Here is a 19543-nt window from a genome sequence, read left to right as displayed (position 1 = left end):
GATTGTAAACATAAACATACATAAAGGAAACTTTTTATCGTAAGTGTTGGAATAATTTGGTTTTAAAACATTTTTTCCCCATTTATTGAATGTTAGAAAGCAAACATTATAAGCAGGAAATTACACTATTTATGAACGTTATATGCAGGAAATAAATACATTGTCCTTATGGGGGAAATATTGGGACTTTAAAAATATGACACTATAAGCAGGAAAACATTACATGCAGGAACATTATAACAGGGTTCTACTGTATTTGATTAGTGATGTCCTCTCCACAAATAAAATCGTTTTCCTCAAAAAACAATGAAAAATTATGGGGTCACATTATATTCATTCACATTATTTTCAGTTTAAAATGGTATGTGTCAGAGAACCGTTGCAATATTAACATACCTATTAAGAAAATTAAATGAACTGTAAATTGATGAAAGTCAAACATGACCTCAGTTTAATTTTAAGATGATGTTTGAGACATATGCCATTGCTGGTTGGTTACACTCGTCTGTTGTAAGAAACCTCAATAATACTAAAAAGATAAATATGCAAACCACAGAAATAAGCCAAAATCTGGTGAATTTCAAAAAAATTAAAAACCTAACAGAACAGAAATTCTGTACAAAGAATTATGTCAAAAAATTATACCATTACAGACAGACAGTGAGCTTACAACAATGAGACAGTAGCAATAAGAACAGCAAATAAAAACAAAAAAGAACTTTGGCAAAAAACAGAAGAACCCAACAATAATACTAAATACAAAATGGAAAACACAGACACTCAGGTGAACTCAGTGATGTGACAAAACAGATATTATTGTCAACACAACGACGACAGCACTGAAAAACAGTAGGCTTCCAAAGAAAATAGTTGCACGACAAAAATATTCTGGATACCACAACGACAACAGCACATACAATCAAACCTCAATCCTACAAACCTGAAGAGACCATAATTTAAGAGCTTAGTAATAACAAGGTTTGTATTAACAAAACTATTACAGAATTAATTTAATCACACATTTTATATCATTTATAACAAAAATTTAACAAAGCTATTAATATTTTTTCCCCCGTTTGGCTAAAATCATCACTCTCCCTAAATCATGTAATATGCTCATAGATTATTGCACATAATTTTATAGTCAGACTTTTTCTGTTCTGGTATAGTAAAATACTGTTTTTGTTTAAGTACAGCAATGTTTTGAAAAGATGTTTGTACAGTGCTACTCTTAACAAGCATTTACAATAACAGAATGCACCAAAGATTCAGAAATTACCTAAAAGGGGATATATCATTATTATAAAGGATTAAATTTTATGTTCTTTATTAGTTGTTTACTCCATCTTACAATAAACTACGGAAACAGCATCAATATTATTGTTTTATTTCATTATCCTATGATATTGTAATAACTGTTCTTTAATACCTGTGGAATAAAAAAAAAACCTCTCATAATAAGAACATTTTTATGATTTCACTCTCACGTAATTTCTAGGGACTGTGAAAACATTTGAATTAATGAAAGTTTTGTATTAACGGGTTTTTATTAATGAGGTTTTACTGTACAAACACAGTAGGCTTCATAAAAAACAGTTGCGACATTTGGGGAACTGAGATGCGTTTCTGATCTCAGGCTTGATTTCTGTGCATTTGCATATTATTTTTTTGATTGTTAATGAGGTTTCTTATGACATACAGTGTATCCAGCAATGGCTTAGTCCAAAATATTATCTTAAATCAATCTTTCCCATTGCAAGAACCATTCAAAAATGAATTACCTCAGTTTTGTTGTCCTTCAACTTGGAAATAACCTCTTGCACAGCCAAGAGACACAGCGGACAGGTTGGTTTATCCTTGACTGTTGTCGTCGGATCCAAAAGAATCCCGTCACCCGGACATATGCGAAGCATAGGGCAAACCTTGCAAACACAAATATTGAGAACATGCAATACCAGTTAATGTCAGCTAAGTTTAACAGTGATGATAACTTCCAACACAAGTAAAAAAATTTAACATTTAACACTATACAGTTAGTAGATTACACCATACATCATAAGTTTTTTATATATACACTTTATGTATCATTACCAAAATATGTTGCTTTATATCAGAATATTTTTCTATGTAGCACTCCACACATATGAAACACTAAATTTATTCTACACCTGTCTTTCTTGCTTATGTCATTACATAAGTTCCTTTAAGTTTTGATTTCATAATTGCTCCATGACAAAACTGAAAGACTCACTCATTTCCTTGAAGCAAGCTCACATCAAGTACCACCAAGTATTAAAACAGAAAATTTATGTATAAGGAAAAAGGTTTGAATAAATATATTTAAGAAAGAGAAATTTAAACACAAGCACATGTGTAAGTTGCCAAGGACTATATTTTTTTATCCCTACAGATGCTATGAAGAAATATTTTTATCGGCCACCAAATGAATGTTTGTTTAGCACTTCATTTAACATTGTGTTAAAAAGAAATTGTTTATATCCTAACTACCCTCTTTTATTGCATAATCGTCGCATGCGCATAATCGTCGCACCTGTATTTTAGGACGTCAAAATTTGGATAAAAAAAACCTCTCGCGTAAACTCGCATTATGGTTTTGGTCCCGCTATTAAGATTCCGCGTGCTTTGTGTGGGTATTTTTTCCGTATAAAACAATGTATTTTAAAGTAGAAATCTTAATAGTTATTTGAACATTCCCACTTATTTAATTAACGGAAATACGAAGTTGTCTGATACGTAAATTTTCTTTTAAAGACATTTTTAAACGTTATAACCTTTATCTGTTTGTTTGTGTCGGCGCGGTGTACCGCTTATAAAAATGTAGCCAGCGACAGTTGGCATCATTCATGTTTGATTATGTTGCTTCCCGTACAGAGCACGCACACGTATGCGTGACACACACGTAGGATTGATATCTAGCCGATTGCCTGCAACGCGCGCTCTCTGTCAAGTGCAGAGTTAACTACATTTAATGGTCCGCACTCTTTCGTGGTGTGTACTACGACAATTATGCGTTAGTTCAGGCTGGCATTCGGATCACATATTTTGTTTTTATATTTAAAGTTGAAGAAAGGTTTATGTTGCATGACTTATTAATTTAAATTGTTTGGCGTGCTCTTTTATATTTCACTTTTTAAATAAACGTACTTTCCATGAATGGGTTTTGATTTTATGAATAACTTACCTAACAAAAATTTTTTTTCCTTGCATAAACGTCACACCCCTACTTTTCCAACTTGATTTTAGAATAAAATGGGCGATGATTATGCGATAAAACACGGTATATATTGTTTTTGTTGATACAAAAATAAAAATTTTTTAGTTTTTATTGTTTTTAATTTTTTTTGCTCGCATATCTATATTAAGATCTAGATCTGAGAAAAAGTGGGTCCGATCTATCACTGTTAATAAGCATGTATAATAAGTATGCACTGTGTCAACTCACCATGGAGGGGTCGATATCTTGAGCCAACAAAGCAATGGCAGCATCACCGTAAGTCTCGACAAAGGAGCGACACTGCTCTGAAACCGAAGTTGGCAAGTGGGTGCAGGCACTTTCCACCAACTCCTTCAACTCGCTCTGTAAACCAACACAGTGACACTTTTACAGTGCAAACTAACAACTATAAAATTGTGTAGCATTGCAAGCCCTTATCTTATTACCTATAAATAGGGCCTGGAAAATTTCTGTGTTTTCAGTATGCAAAAAGCGGTACTTTCAAATTAGAAAAGCGGTGGTTTAAAGTCGGTATTTTCGTTATGCAATGGAAATTTTACCGGTATTTTAAATGTTGACTAAATTGTGCAGTTATTGAATATAATAGTTTACATATTTAATAAACAATCCATGTATACTAGGAATAGGCTAATATGCATAATATCAGCCAATTAAATCCAAAACAGTTACACAAAACAGACACGTTGCTATAGATTTTGCAACTACAAATTTTCTTTTTTTTTTTGCTGCCAATGCCACATGCTTAGCCGACTTTAGGTGTTTGTCAATGAAATCTTTTCTATCCCATGAAACTTTACAGTTGCAAAATTTGCACATCACTGTGCTATTGTCAGTACAATAAAACCCATGTTTCTGATACTGATATGCTCGTATTTAATGGAGTGGAGGAACACGGGGTTGCCACTTGAACAAACCCCAGCGCACAAATGAGAAGAAACTTAGTGTGAACTATACCCCAGATCAATTTTGAGCATCAAAATCATACACGAACACGGCTTATGTAAAAATAAGGTAATTATGCTGAAACACAAGACTTGGGTTAAAGGATACTTTAACCTTGTGTGGATCAAGTAGAAAACATTCGGCTATAAACGAAAGAAATAAGAACAATGCTATCCTGAAATGCTGTGACATGTTTTTGGAGTAGATAATCACAGCGACAGACCGACAGGATGCGCTCCTGCCCTTGCCGTCAGCGATGTTTATTTTGACAGCTCAAGCAATTATCTTTTCCACGTCCCTTCGCAGCATAAAAAAAAAGAGAAAAAAAAAACACGCTGACAGTTTCTCACGCAGAAGGTTGAAATAAGGGAGGGAATGTGTTGAAATGTTAGTTGGATAATGAGGGGGGGGGGGGGGGGGGAATTGTTTTTACATGGTTTGTGGCTCTGGGAGGGATGAGCCTTGAAGAATTAGCCGGGGATGGGAGAGGTAAGCGTCTCGTCGCGTCACGTCACGTATGACGTCAAGCCGCCGGGCGGGTAAGATAACATGACAGCTGAGACAGCTTTTCGTGCGATAGTGGAGGCGCCGAGCTCGTCTAGACACTGCCACGTGGCCAGTCTAGAGGGGTGGTATCTATTTTTAGACGTCTTTTGTATGCCTGCCTGCTTAAAGTACAGGTCTCGCCAATTTAAACGTGAACACATAGAGCCCAACAAAGTGTAACAGACTTGTTTTTCAGCCGATTTTACTCAAATTTTCGACTTTCTCTGCTCAAATTTTTCATGTTTTCTCAAAAAACAGTCATATAAACGGAATGGACGCATCAGAGGGGGCTCGCATCGGCGGGATTCTACTGTAATGGTACTTTTCGGGGATATATTCGCAGTGTAATATAGAAATGTTGTGGTTTTCGCGAATGTACTTACTTTTCGCGTTTTCATGCGAAATTCGCGCGAATTTTCGCAAAATTCGCGATCGCGAATAATTCCAGGCCCTACCTATAAAACACTCAAATAATTTTATACAATTTTTTTTTTATAATTTTTCAATAATTGGTTAGGTTTTCTGTCTCAATGTAAATAATGGCTGTTTAAATGTTAACAATGTGTTGTTTTGCTTTATTTCTCATAAAGTTATGTTTTTAAGTATGTTTGTTAATTCACCTAATTTAAATTTTAAAAGCAGTTAAAAGTAGTGATGGGTCAATTCCTGTTTTTTTTCCCGGTTCTCGGTTCGGTACCGGTTCTTAAAAATCGGTTCTCGGTTCTGACTTAAACAATAAAATAAATATTATTCACACATTATTTATGAGGTGTTTTAAGTAATAAACTATTTATTGTTTTGGCTACAAAAAAAGCACTGTTTCAAGCTACAGTAAACACACCAATGTATTAAAAATGTAACATGTATTAATAAAAAAATTAATGTTGGTGTGCTTGTTTAGACTCCAAAATATTTTCCTTCTAAAGTTAACTTCTATTGTATGTTAGACACATTATGCAAAACATAATTTTACGATTTACTTTTTCGTAGAATTTAAAATTATATAATTGCTATTTTTGATTGTGTCATATCTGCATCTCATGTTCAAGAAAAAACCTCTTAATAGTAATTACAACCTCAAAGTTGTATTCTATGTCAAACATACCAACAACTTCACAATAGCATGCCAATAGAGGTACTGTGAGAATATATGCAGTGGCAAAGGATATAAAAAACCAGTTGATAAAAGTGATTCAGACGAAGAAGAAAAATAAAGTTATTTTTTGGTGGAGGGGACATCCAAAAATAGGGGTCGGCCTCTATTCGGGTTTATATTAGTGCTGAGCCAAACCCGGTTCCGATTATCGAAACCGGCCGATATAATCAATATCGGAGTCGTGCACGATTCACATAAAAAATGCAGATATTAAAACCGATAAATTCATACGTTTTAATACTTAAACAGTGTATTTTATTACATGATACCAACCCAGTTTATTTATCCATTTCTACAAAATTTTCGCCAAACAGAAAGAAAAAATATGGTTACAGTCTACAGTGTATGTTTATGCGTTAAAAAATCAAAATACGAAAGTATAATAAGGCACAAATAGTTTATGAATTCATTCGGGTTATACCGGGTATTGTAAAATTTCAACTCTAGGCGTTCAAAAAGTGATGCAAATGAATCTTTGCTTGCGTTGCAGTGACTTTCCAAACATAGGCCCGTGTTTAAGCAACGACGTTGAAAAATTACGTAAATATGGTAACAGCCTTTTGTTTAATAGGCCTGCAGCGATACAACACGTCTGTATCAGCTAACTTCATTTTCATTAGAAGCTGTAATGTAACTTCTTGCAGTATATGTATAGCATACACTATTAAAAATGATAGTAGCGAATTTGAAACTGATTCTGCGGTGCCGTTATTCCAATAAAAACAAGCTGTTCGGAAGCGATGATGTGTACTTCACGGAACAAGTTTGTGCTGTACCAAGATGGCGTCCACAACAATCGAGGGCCAAGGAAGAGCAAGTCATCACAGCGTTGCCAGATGCAACGGCATTTCCACCGTTGCCATAGCTCACGCAAGGTACAAGCATTCGTAGTGTAGCCAATGTGGCGGCTAGGTTCTGTTTTTACCTCTTTGTTCATGTAATGGTGCATGATGTTCCGCTACGTACAATAAAGTGTCACTATAGATTATACATTATAGATTATATAAACGTCTTGTGATTAAATTCGGCACTATATTACTGTATGTGGTATTTTTTCGACATACACGTTTCATAATTACGTTCGTGCATTGATGCGGGAAACGGAATGCAATTGTGAGCTTGTCGGCTTTGTGAGCAAGTAATGGAACACATACTGGACACACCACGGCTATTGGCACACAATGTTGGTTGGCACATGTTGTTTTTGTGCTTGTTTACATAGGTAGATTACCATAGCATTTTCGTAAAAATGTTTTGAGAAAGTGTTCTAGTAAGTAATCTGAATTTATTAAACATTTTATAAGTTATATTTAAAGTTATGGTCATTGATTTGTGTTATTGCATTATATTTCTAAAGTAAAATATGTTGGCTTCATCCAGCACACTAGTAATAATATTTAGGCAGTATCAATAAGTTAGTATCGGTAGTATCGGAAAAGGCTCAGAATCTGTATCGGCTCAGCACTAGTTTATATGGTAAATACATACACATTACATACATATATGCACACATTTCTATTTTATACTAGGCCTCTTGAAATATAACTAGAAACAACCGACACTAATCTTAACAAAGATTTTGAGCTGGGTAACTTTTAATGACAAGTAAAAAAAGCTAATACGTAAAAAAAATTACAACTAACAATATACTAACTTACCTCTGTTTTTGGTGCAGTTATTGCTTGTTGAAGGTAGTGCAAGAAATACTGGCAAAATTCGCAGGCATCCTTATTGCCAACACCCAGCATAGCTTGTGGCATCAAGCGCTCAGCGGGAAGCTGGAAGGCACCCACGTGGGATGCCTTTACAGCTGTAACACACAGTATTTAGAATACCATACCACAACATTACTGCCAGCTAATGACTATGGTAATCTGGGTAACATGAACATTTTGAATTTGACTTCCCTTAGTCATTCTCGTCAAAAACTGCACAAAATTATACTGAAACACAGCAGCACCTGCCTTACACCTGATCCAAGGTGAAAAGTTTTATCTGGCAAATTAATGAATTGGTTGGATTTACGAACAAAAACAAAGTTTTAACAGAAATACAAAAAAAAAATGAAAATACAATACAATGATATTTTTTTAAAGATATGTAATAAGCTGCTATTCAGAAATAAAATAAATACAGATGACAATTTTTATTAAAAAATTCATCACGGAAATGTATCCCTGAAATTTGAAACATAACCCACTAAAAAACAGGGAAACATTGTACTGGATTGAAAACTAAAGGTAAATATAACTTTGGAGTGAACTAAAAACACTGGCAATGCATAATGACACCTGGCAGCTAAGGTCAAAACTGGAATTCACCCAAAAATTTTAAAAGAGCAGCTCACTTGGCACCAAATTACAGAATGTGCTGAACCATAGAAATCAGTATTAAAGACCTCTTACTGTATTAGCACAAAAATGTTCATATTTTAACACCATCTTGAAATTAAAAAAAATTCTGATATTTGACAGCATAGATGAAAGACAAAAATGTTTCCCAAAATCACATAACACCAACCCTTAATTTTATAAAATTATATTTATCACTAAACTAATAATTCAAAAGATGTACACATTTCTTCAGCAACCAGTGCACATAAAGTCAAAACCCATTCTTAAATAATAATAATTATTATTATTAGAGATGGACGAGTTGAGGTTTTTTGGCTTCGAGTCGAGTCGAGCCGAGTTTAGCAATTCATATTTCGAGTCGAGTCGAGTCGAGTTCGAGTCACAAAATTTTTGAAGAGGTCGAGTCAGTTCGAGTTTCATAATTTTATAATTTTTTGCGTCGAATATGATAAATAAAATATTACTACACCCATTGATATAAAAATTGTGTATCCAAGATGCATCTGCATTATTTAAATATTTTAAATGATTAATTAGCAAATCACTGTGTTATTTAAATATTTTAAATTTTTAATTCAAATCATTATGTTATTTAAATATAAAAAACTAAGCTTTATTTCACAGTATAAGCATGATTTCACAGTATCTTTAATGTAGCTATCCTAACCAAATCAATCGTCCACAATGTTTTAAAGTATTTATAATGTAGCTAACCTAACCTAATTGACCATAGTTATCATGAATTGTCCAAAATAAACATTCACGGACACACTGCAAACGAAAAATATGGCGGCGTACAAATAAATACCGTTGCCTTGTTTATGGTATTTCCTTTTATCAACACCGCCATATTTATTTACAATGAACAAAAAAAACGAAGATGTACGATCGGGAGTTTGGCTCTTTCGTCTGTGAAAAGATGGCTACCCGAGTTACGTAACTTTTTTTTTCCATCCACCGGCAGATCCCCACATGAACAAACAGCTCAAGGGATATAGGCCTTGTCACATTGTCACATTCTCAATGTAAATACACTTTCCGCGGCAAGATTATTCGCCCGGAACTTGTTACAACTACAAGAATATCAATATGTTTTTAAATAAATATTTCATGCATTTGATTTGGCGATCAGTAACTGATTGCCAAATAAAATGCATGAGCGTTGTTATTATTATATTTTATTCAAACAAAAAGAAAGTAATTTAATCCTAAACATTATTGACACGCAGCGCTGCGTAGCGGAGCACAGCTAAATTTAGTTCCAAAATGCAAGGCTGGCTGGCCTAACACGCAGCCATTTTCACGCATCACGGCTTGGTGTTATTTACTAAATATTACAATATAATTATTTTATGTTTTTATTTTTAGGTTACGGAAATCTCTCGTTTATACGAGTTATTATAAACGGGGCACGATAAACGTGATGATTAATAATACATGTGCGTTTTGCAACAAATTTTTCTTCAGTGAAAATCCATTGACGTATTTTGTAAACAAATGCGGTACCGTATTTGAAGTAAACACAGGATGAAAAACAAAAGTGCATGCTGTTTTCCAAGCCTTTTTTTACTATATAAAATGGTCTTGTGACATAATTTTGTCCTATAAACTGTCGCCACTATCGACAAAATCACGTTACGACGTCACGTTCATAAATGAAGGTAGGCCTAGGTTTGGTTGCACTTGTACCTACTATAGCGCCGTAGCACGGTAGCGGGCAAGGTTATGTTTGCACGGGATTTGTTTTGTTTAAAGGTCATTATCATTTCTTGCTGTATTAATGACTTGGCGAAAACGTTAAGACAACCTATAATAAAGTGCTATAATGTCACGATGCTGGTACTTAACTCGAAACGTGTTTCGAGTCTCGAACTTGATAAAATATGTGACTCGGTTTTCGAGTCGAGTCAATCTGACCCAACTCGGCTCGGCTAGACTCGATAAACCAAGACTCGACCCATCTCTAATTATTATCACTATTACTATTAACTACGTGTCCCCTTGGACTAAGTCGCTACATCTGCCGCCAGACCGCTTGGCGATGCCGGAAAGTGACTTGACTTATTGGACTGGAGAAGGAGAAAATTTAAAAATAAACCAGCCAGTGTTTGCGTATGTGCATTCTGTGAGTGTGTGTGGCCATGTAGCAGTGTTGACTTTGAACAGTTCTCCCTCCCTCACTCCCTCGTCGTAAATGTCCGTGAACTGACACTGTGCACATTTCCACATGTCTATTTCGATAGGTTTTTAAGATGCAACTGTGACCCAACATTTTTTTTGTAAGATTTTCCAGCTTTCAAATGCAAAACTCCATGAAAAAACTGCAGCCATCTTTGGTGCTTTGAAAGCCACACTTCAAAGCACTGCATTTTATGTTCCTTACTGTATTGGTAGTACCCAACATAATTAAAACAATACCTTAACATATTCAGCAATTCTGATATTGCACATTAAAAAAAAATTAATGCCATTAGCTAGGCCTGATTAAATTAAATGTTTAAAATATTAGCAAGTCGAATCGAATTGCGAACATTGTTCTTGTCAAGCTGTATAGGTATTTTATAAAATACAGGATTCAAGTAAAAAATATAATTGTTTAATGTTTGTCATGTTTCAACTGATAAAGTTAATAACATCTATACAGATATAAAATTTAAAAAAATATATAAAACAACCATGCATAAAATTAATTATGAGCATTCAATTTTTTAAGTATCCAACTTTGTTCAAGCAACACATATATAACACAAAAAATGTATAAATATTTTCAGGAACGAATCTTAGGCTTCCAATGTTTTAGAGCGAATCTTTGCATCAGAACCGAAGCTACAAATTAAACAAATTGAACATTTCGGCAAAGTCAAATTGAATATTAAAAAGAGCTTCGATTGATTTACTTAGTCGAAGCTTCGCACAGGCCTAACATTAACTCTCTATATGAAACAAAACAAAAAAAATTACCGGAATCATCCTTGGTGAGGGAAACTCTGTGCAACTTTGCACCAGTAACTTGCTTATGAGCTGTATTCAGTGGAATCCATGGAATCATTATGTCGTCTGAAGACTCCACCTCCTGAGCAGGGTTGATGACACTTGCCCGGATCTTTGTCGACTCGACTTTCTCGGCAGGCGACAACTTGGCAGCTTCAACTACCTCACTGGCAACCAACGGCCACACAGGCGCCTACAACACGCCCGAAGGACAAGACAATAGATGAATACACATACAGATGTTTGCAAATCACGGGGCATAAATTTACTGGATGGCAGGAAATGCCCAAACAAAAATATTCTGTTTGGGAACATTTGTCCTGAAATGAAACCCTGCAAACTTACAGGTGCTTGTCATCTCAGCCAGTAGAGTAGTCCCCTAAAGACTGCCAAATTCTAATTTTCATCTTACAGTTTGCATCTGTAACTTTTAAAGTTATGTTCACATATATATTGCTTTTAAAAAAATTGCTTATTTAGGCATTTCTTGCCACCCATTAAATTTATGCCCTGAAATTTGCCAAAACAATTCATTAAACCTATTTCAAACAAACAAACAAAGAATAAGGGCAAAAGATCTCAACATTTGGGTCATTAAGATATGAAGCGTGGTGACCAAGATGAGAACCAAGAATTTATTGGCGGGATGAATGAGTGGAGGAAAAATTAAGTACAGAGAGAACCCACCAGCTTAAGTTAACATAGACCACGTTCCCCTACTGAGAAAAATATGGGTTTGACCCCACCAGGAAAAGAACACATATCACAATGGTAGTAGGCAGGTGATCTGAAGCAGACATCTGAAATGTATTTTAACACGACAGTAGGCACACCAGAAATATTTGACAAACAACAGACTTAACTTTGTATGGCTAAGTAACATACAAAATATTTAGTATTAAAATTAATAATTGCGGAAATAGCAATAACCAAAAAAAAAGATTTCCCACTCTTCACTACAGTTGATTCTATAACATGAACTAAAGCATAACGAGACACCTGAAAATCTTATCTGGAAGTAGTACAATTAGAACAAAAGAAACATTAATCAACATGTATTGTAAATGGCCACTGACATCCAGTATGCTGGCACAGCTGAACACTACACAGCATCATGTAAGTATCGAGTGATAGGTTTGTACATACACAGAAATTACTAAAGCACAGAACCACGAAGAGTAGACCTCACCTGTTCTTTGTGAGTAGTTTGAGGGCACAGCTGAACAGTGATGCATACTTCCGCAGGGTCCAGGCCATTGACCATGAACTCGTATGCGATTTGGTAGTACTGGTCCACAAGGCTCAAGCACTGTTCACACACACAGAGTAAAATTTATTTTTAAAAATAGAAAATAACTTTCTACAAGCTATTGCAATACATTTTCTACATCCAGTCATCCACATGTTGCCAGGAACACGTTGGAAGCTGCTTGCTACAAAATACCAACAGAAAATCACTAAGTCATTATCTACAACTGCAGTTGTGTTAGCCAAGAGAATACCAAGAGAATACCAACATTTTCCTACGTTACTTTTCCACTTCGACTTTCCCCTTACTCTACACCAATCTGTTACAATTTAAGCCACTACCTATTATTATTCCTCCAACCTACAATTTATTGGTCTGTCTTGAAACCTCTTTAGTGTAAGCTCCATCATTATTTCCAAGAAATTCTATTTCCCTATCCTTCCAACAAGAAGAAAACATATTATCCAAAATTTGACAAATGAGTGCACTCCCATGTTATCACAAGTGATGTTTGTTTAAAAATTCTATTGCAAATTCTTAGCAATATTAATCAACAAATTCAAGGCTTTATGTAAAAAAAAAGAGGAGTGTAAATCACTCCACTTATGAAAGTGACACTAGTTTAAGCTGTAGTAAATACTGTATTCTAATTGTGATTACCACTTCATTAAGTAGTTTTCATAAACACACATCCAAAAAGGTTAGGGTCCCATTAATCTTAGGGTCACATTGTTTTCGGATGAATACTATATTTTAGTAAACTGCACTACTGAGGCTGATTGAATTATGGTTAAACAGATATAGCAATATGCAAAAAGTACACTTACTAACCTCTGACTGGAACGATTTGGTCTGTTTACAAAAACCGACCAGCATGTCCTTGAACTCGTCCTCAGTTGTGTTGGCAACAAGGATGTCGTGCAGATGTTTCACCAGGTCCTCACACAACTCGCATGGCAGATTATCACTGGCCGCAGCTACAATGCCAACTGATGACTCATACGTAATTTCTACATCCTGCATTAAAAAGAAAAATAAACCATTTGGCCATGGCAGAAACGTACATACTCAAAGAGTTTCCACACACATACAACTCAGTGTCTAGAGTTTTTCCTGTTTTCTCTCTCCCATATAACATTTTTTTCCTTGTATCATCTATCTATCTGGAAAAAAATAACAGAAGTACTAGAATAAAAATTACTATAAAAACACAATCAAAAAAACATACAAATCATGAAAATATGACTATAAAATGTTTTGCTTCACAACATAGTTTCCACTATAATTTTGACCAACACTACCAAAACAGCCAGTCTGATCAATGTAACGAATGCATTTGTTTGAACAAATTTCGAAATTATACATTATTGTAATTAAAACTAAAGACTAGGCCTATAGATAATTGATTCTGCTGCAAATTTATACACAGTTGAGTTGCTTATATCCCTTATACTTAATAAATGTTATTGAAAATCAGATACGTATTACTAATAGCAAATGAATTTATAGTAAAAATACATTCGGTTTCAAGACATTAAGGGACTGTGTAGTGTGAAAAATTACTGATACTGTTTTGTACTTAGCTATTCAAAATTTCCCTGTGTTTTCCAGGTTTCAAAGATTCTTTTTTAATTCCCCAAGTTTCCCTGTTTGCGGGAACCCTAACAATGCAACAGCATTAGATTCTCATTAGATATGAAAGTTAAAAGTGTGGTTTAACTCCACATGGAAGATCGATGGCACAGTGGTCAAGAGGTCTGATAACTCTTCTCTCACCAAAGAAAGCCAGGGTTGAACCCACATTTTTCGCAAGTGCCAAACGTAGCAACATTCCCATGAGCCGGTGGGTTTTCTAGGGGTGCTCCTATTTGCCACTATTCATTCCATCAAAACTCATATCATCACCCTTCAACATTTCTAATAATCAGGGCATTAGAGCAAAACCAAATGCCCAGTGCCAAATAATTTTATCAGGCCAAATTCCTATTATTGAATTAACAACTTTTCAAACCCGCAGTTAAAATAAATATCTAAAGATAGTAAAATTACAATAGGCAAATGTGTTTTGTGCAAATTGCATTACTTTTAAGGTTTAACCAATGAATTCAATAAGCAAAAGACTTGAAATATTTCTTCTATCAGGATAAACCCAAGCACTAAAAAAATCTCGAAACTTAACTGAGGCCCTAGTGATTATGCCCTTCCATCCCCCTGCCCCTCCCTCTGAACAGCCCTGCTAATGGCCTCAATGCCAACATGATGCAAGCCCATTACGTAATTCACTTCATGAAGATCAAGACGAGTCAAACACTGAATATAAGGCACTAAGAAGTGTGCAACCCACAGGAACTGGAAATGAAAGGTACAGGGTAACAGAGAGGGAGAAACAAAAGGAACAAAGCAAACCTCTATTTCCCAATTTGGGCATTTAAGGGGTTTAAGGATTTTATTTTCATGTTCACATCATCAGAATATAACAGTTCACAAAACAACATCACTGGGTAATTTTCTTAAGAAGCCTAATGTATTTTCTCTGTACTGTCTCTGTTGTGTAGTAAGAATATGGTCAACATATATTTATGCTGTAATTTTGTCCAGTGTTGTTTATATATTCAAGCTAAACCTGACCAATTTGTTTGTCCAGTTCTTTAATTTAATTCTGCATGGTTTGGAGTTTTGAACCCTGCATGGACCTATTACACACCATACACACATACCATTAGTACTCAGTCCTGGTATTTGCTCTTTTGATCTTAAACTCTGTCTATGAATGTTTTACTAAACCTAATTTTATCAACATGCCTTTATTAAAATTAAAAATTTCATTTCCAGAGCAACATCATATTTTCTTGCAAATAGTAAGTCACATTTAATATGTTTTGTCATTTTACAATTATATAATAATTTATTGATAATCATTAGTTATGCAATTCTGAATTTGAAACAATCAACCAGTAAGTAAAAATGAGCTTACTTCACGTAACCTTTATGTTTAGGGGAGTAAGTAATGGGTTAAGGCTTAATTAACGTCTCATTGACATCCAAGGTCATTAGAGACGAGGCAAGGTGATAAGATACTAATGAAGCACTGACTGAATTAATGGATTCAGAACATGGGAGTACCCACGTATAATATAAAGAAAGCCCTCTAGTACTTATGAAAGGGCAGTTTCTGGGAACATTAAGTTATATTTAGTATTTAAAATGTATCCAAATAACTAATAGTTTTGATAAATAATGAACAAAAAATTTCACAATGAACTATTAATAAATGTAAAACATGTTGTAGAGATTTGCAAATATCTATTTTTTAAGTGAGACATCTTAAGTGAGATACTTTATAGTGACGTTCTACTGTTAATGGTAAAAGCTACCACAAATGTCAAAATATTTGTATAATCAAAACAATTCTATTACCTTCCGGTGGCTGTGAAACTTGCTGGAGCACACACCGGCTAAATGGCAAAATGCACCAGACTCAAGGTTCTTCTTCAGGTGTGAATATATTTCATTGAAGTACCTGATCACAATCGCCGAGCAACCGTCGGAGTAGCTGCCAAAGCGTCCACAAATCTACAAAAGACACATCCATTGAACGTAATCATCGTTCCCGTGCTCTTGTTCCAGACAACATTACTGAATTTTCCCTGTCCAACATAACATTTTTTTCCTTTCGCATCATTCAGTTTTGCAAGATAACTAAAATGCATTAAACTACACACATTTATTGAAACTAGGGCTGTGTCCTGAAATTAGAAAATGTTTCGGGATAATCAAGGTTTATTCTTGCTTCAGACAAGAAAAAAGTGATCATAATATTTAGGATTTTTTTAGGGTTATTTATGTGAAAGGTTTTATTTAACAGAGAGCAATGTAAATTTAGAGAAAAATAATAAAGAAAAATACACATTTATAAAGGTTATTCAGAAACATAACTAAAAACATCCTGCATTACCGCTAACCACATTTTACTGCTAAGATTTTTCTTCTTCTTCACAGAATTAAATTGTTTTTAAACTTCAAAATATAGCCTTACTTTAACAGTTAACTACATAACTATGTACTTTCATTATTCACTCAAAACATTAAATGATAAAAAATACATATGTACTTTTAAGAAACTTTAAAATGTTTTCAAACGCACACTTTCTCAAATACATATAATATACATCAGGATTATTTAAAGAGCAACATCCACATTTAATGCAGCCCACCTCTTGGATCAACCCGCCGACTAATCACTGTAAGTTTCAGTAATTTGTATTTTCTGGTAAAAATATGGAAGCTGGTGCAAATTGTGTAGGGTTGTCTGTGCCCTGATCAAAAACGATGCTGGTGTTTATATTACATCTAAATACAATGTCTAATTGTTCTCTATTAACAACTTCAGAAAACCATAAAGAAAATTCAGTTTATTTTTCATCCTCTAGTACACCAATAATCTGTATACAGTGTTGTTAAGTAACGAATTACAAGTAATCGGATTACATGTAACGATTACTTTTCAAGTAATTTATACTTGTAACGAATTACATTTAGAAAATGTAATTCGTACTTGTAATCGGAATACTTAACTTTAATTGTAATCGATACATTAAGGTAATCGATACTTTATATTTACTTGCCGTTACTTTTATTCTCGGAACGTATAATGAATACAATTAAGAACTTATTAGTAAAGTTTATAATTTTACGTTTGTAGTGCTACGATCGTATGCACAACTTCTATGATCAAAAATGAATAGCCATAGTGACTTGCAGTGTATCCAACATTACCCTATCCTAAAATATGCATTTTAAAAATTTAACACATCGCTGCCGGCGTCTTTTTAGTGTTGGTAAAGATCTTTTTGCCATCAAGAGAGGGAATCTATCTGATGATAACTTTAAAATGCAATTGTTTTGTAAGGTCAATTCCACTACTTGTATGAAGTCTTTTGATGTTATTCAAGCAAGGTTGTCCTCAAATATTATTCATTTAACTAAAGATAATAAATTTAATAATTACATGAAATCATTTTCTTAACAAAACATATATGTAGGCCTATGTATGTTTATTAATTTAACAAGGTGTAAAAAAATTCAATTGTAGGTCAGTTTTAAAATGGTAGCGGAAAGTAATTGTAATTGTAATTGTAATTTTACTGATTACTTCTATGTAAAGTAATTTTTACTTGTAATTATTTACATTATCACCACAGTAATTGTAATTGAGCCCAATTACTTTTTCCGAGTACTTTTAACAACACTGTCTGTATACATTCAAGCTACAAGTTTGTATAGTAATAATGACCCATCATGAATTTTATAGTAATAGCCCAATAAATAAAATAATTAACTAACACTGGTTTAAACTGTATTTTATAAATTAGCAGGTCTAAATAAAAATGTATTGTTTCAGTAAAGCACATTTCTCATAGAAATAATAATTTAAATCACTACATACATCCGAAACGTTCTGATTACCGTGTTTTATCGCAAAATCGTCGCACATTTTATACTAAAATCAAGTTTGGAAAGTAGGGGTGCGACATTTATGCAAGAAAAAAATTTTTTGTTAGGTAACGTTATTCATAAAAACAAAACCCATTAATGGAAAGTACGTTTATTTAAAAAGTGAAGTATAAAAGAGCAAGCCAAACAATTAAAAATAATAAGTCATGAAACAAAAAACTTTCTTCAACTTTAAATAGAAAAACAAAATCTGACCCGAATGCAAGCCTGAACGAACGCATAACTATCATCGTAGTACACACTTACCACGAAAGAGTGCGGGCCATCAGATGTAGTTAACTCGGCACTCAACAGAGAGCACGTGTTGCATGCAATCGGCAAGATATGATATTCGACTACGTGTGCACGCTCTATACGGGAAGCAACATAACCAAACATGAATGATTCCAACTGGCACTGCCTACATTTTTGCATGTGGTATACCACGGCGACGTAAACGAACAAAGGTTATAATGTTTAAAAAGGTCTTTAAAAGAAAATTTACACAACAGACAACTTCGTATTTTCGTTAATTAAATAAGTAAGTGGTAATGTCCGAATAAATATTAGATTTCTACTTTAAAACAGTGTTTTATACGGAACAAATACCCATGCAAAGCGCTCGGAATCTAATAGCGGGACCAAAAACATAATGTGACGTTTACACAAGTTTTTTTATCCTAATTTTGACGCCCTAAAATATAGGTGTGACGATTATACGATAAAAGAGGGTAGTTCTGCTCAAACACATTGACTACAAAAGCAACTGGACATCAATAAAATAAACTAGGGATGGGCATGTCGATTCTTCAGTGCTTCAATTCCACCGATTCTACCTGGAATAGGAACCATAGTTTCTCAAGCTGTAATGGAAAATTGTACCATCTAAGGAATTGTATCATATTTAGAATGTAATGTAGGTCATAAGAACTGTCAATAATTTAGATACAAAATAGATTCTTACCCCAATTTCGTATTTTCGGGTCAGTAAGCTGACAATGTTTTGCAACTCGCCTAGCACTAATATACTAAAAATGTGGGAAATTTATTTAAGTTTAGATCACAATCACAACCACCTACATTTATCCATAACACTGTACTAACCTAAGTTAGATTTCTGCACTTGCAGGGAAATCATTGTGAACTCATTTCAATATTTCAGCTTTATTTCATAAATAGAACAAAACGTAACTTTTCTCTCCGCTCGTTAAAAAGGTGGTCCCACACGATTCAACTTTTTGTTCAATTTGAGGAATGTGTCAAGCGCGAGCAGTAGCGCAAGTGACGCATCCCACTAGCGCGTGCGTTATTTCCTGGAATTTGGTAGCGCACAGCTGTGCGCAAGGAGACCCACCGTCAGTGGGAATCTCGTGCGTCTTCGTCAGTCGCTTTCTGGCGGGCTTCACTTTCGATACAATATGTCTCTACGAAGCATGCGTTGCTGCACACACGTGTGGAAACAACCTACGCATGCCTTGAATTCACTGAGCGCTTTCAACTCGCATCGTTCAACATTCTCCAAGTTGCATGTGCAAAGCGCATGTAACTGTTGAATC

General features: G+C 34.4%; 1 protein-coding gene across 2 annotated transcripts in view; it reads right to left on the bottom strand.

Moving 5' to 3' along the window:
* LOC134528118 (prosaposin) overlaps window positions 1–19543 on the bottom strand; it is a 63814-nt gene that overhangs the window by 17203 nt on the left and 27068 nt on the right. For both annotated transcript variants that reach the window (XM_063361397.1, XM_063361396.1), the window contains exons 6-12: window positions 15912–16067; window positions 13326–13511; window positions 12435–12554; window positions 11216–11438; window positions 7559–7710; window positions 3464–3598; window positions 1782–1922 (exon numbers count right to left, since the gene is read on the bottom strand). In XM_063361397.1, coding sequence (XP_063217467.1) covers window positions 1782–1922; window positions 3464–3598; window positions 7559–7710; window positions 11216–11438; window positions 12435–12554; window positions 13326–13511; window positions 15912–16067 — 1113 coding nt within the window. The remainder of the gene's footprint in view (window positions 1–1781; window positions 1923–3463; window positions 3599–7558; window positions 7711–11215; window positions 11439–12434; window positions 12555–13325; window positions 13512–15911; window positions 16068–19543) is intronic.

Source organism: Bacillus rossius, chromosome 1 (genome assembly GCF_032445375.1).
Source record: "Bacillus rossius redtenbacheri isolate Brsri chromosome 1, Brsri_v3, whole genome shotgun sequence".
Classification (NCBI taxonomy): Eukaryota; Metazoa; Arthropoda; class Insecta; order Phasmatodea; family Bacillidae; genus Bacillus; species Bacillus rossius.
This window is presented reverse-complemented; position numbering and strand designations above follow the sequence as displayed.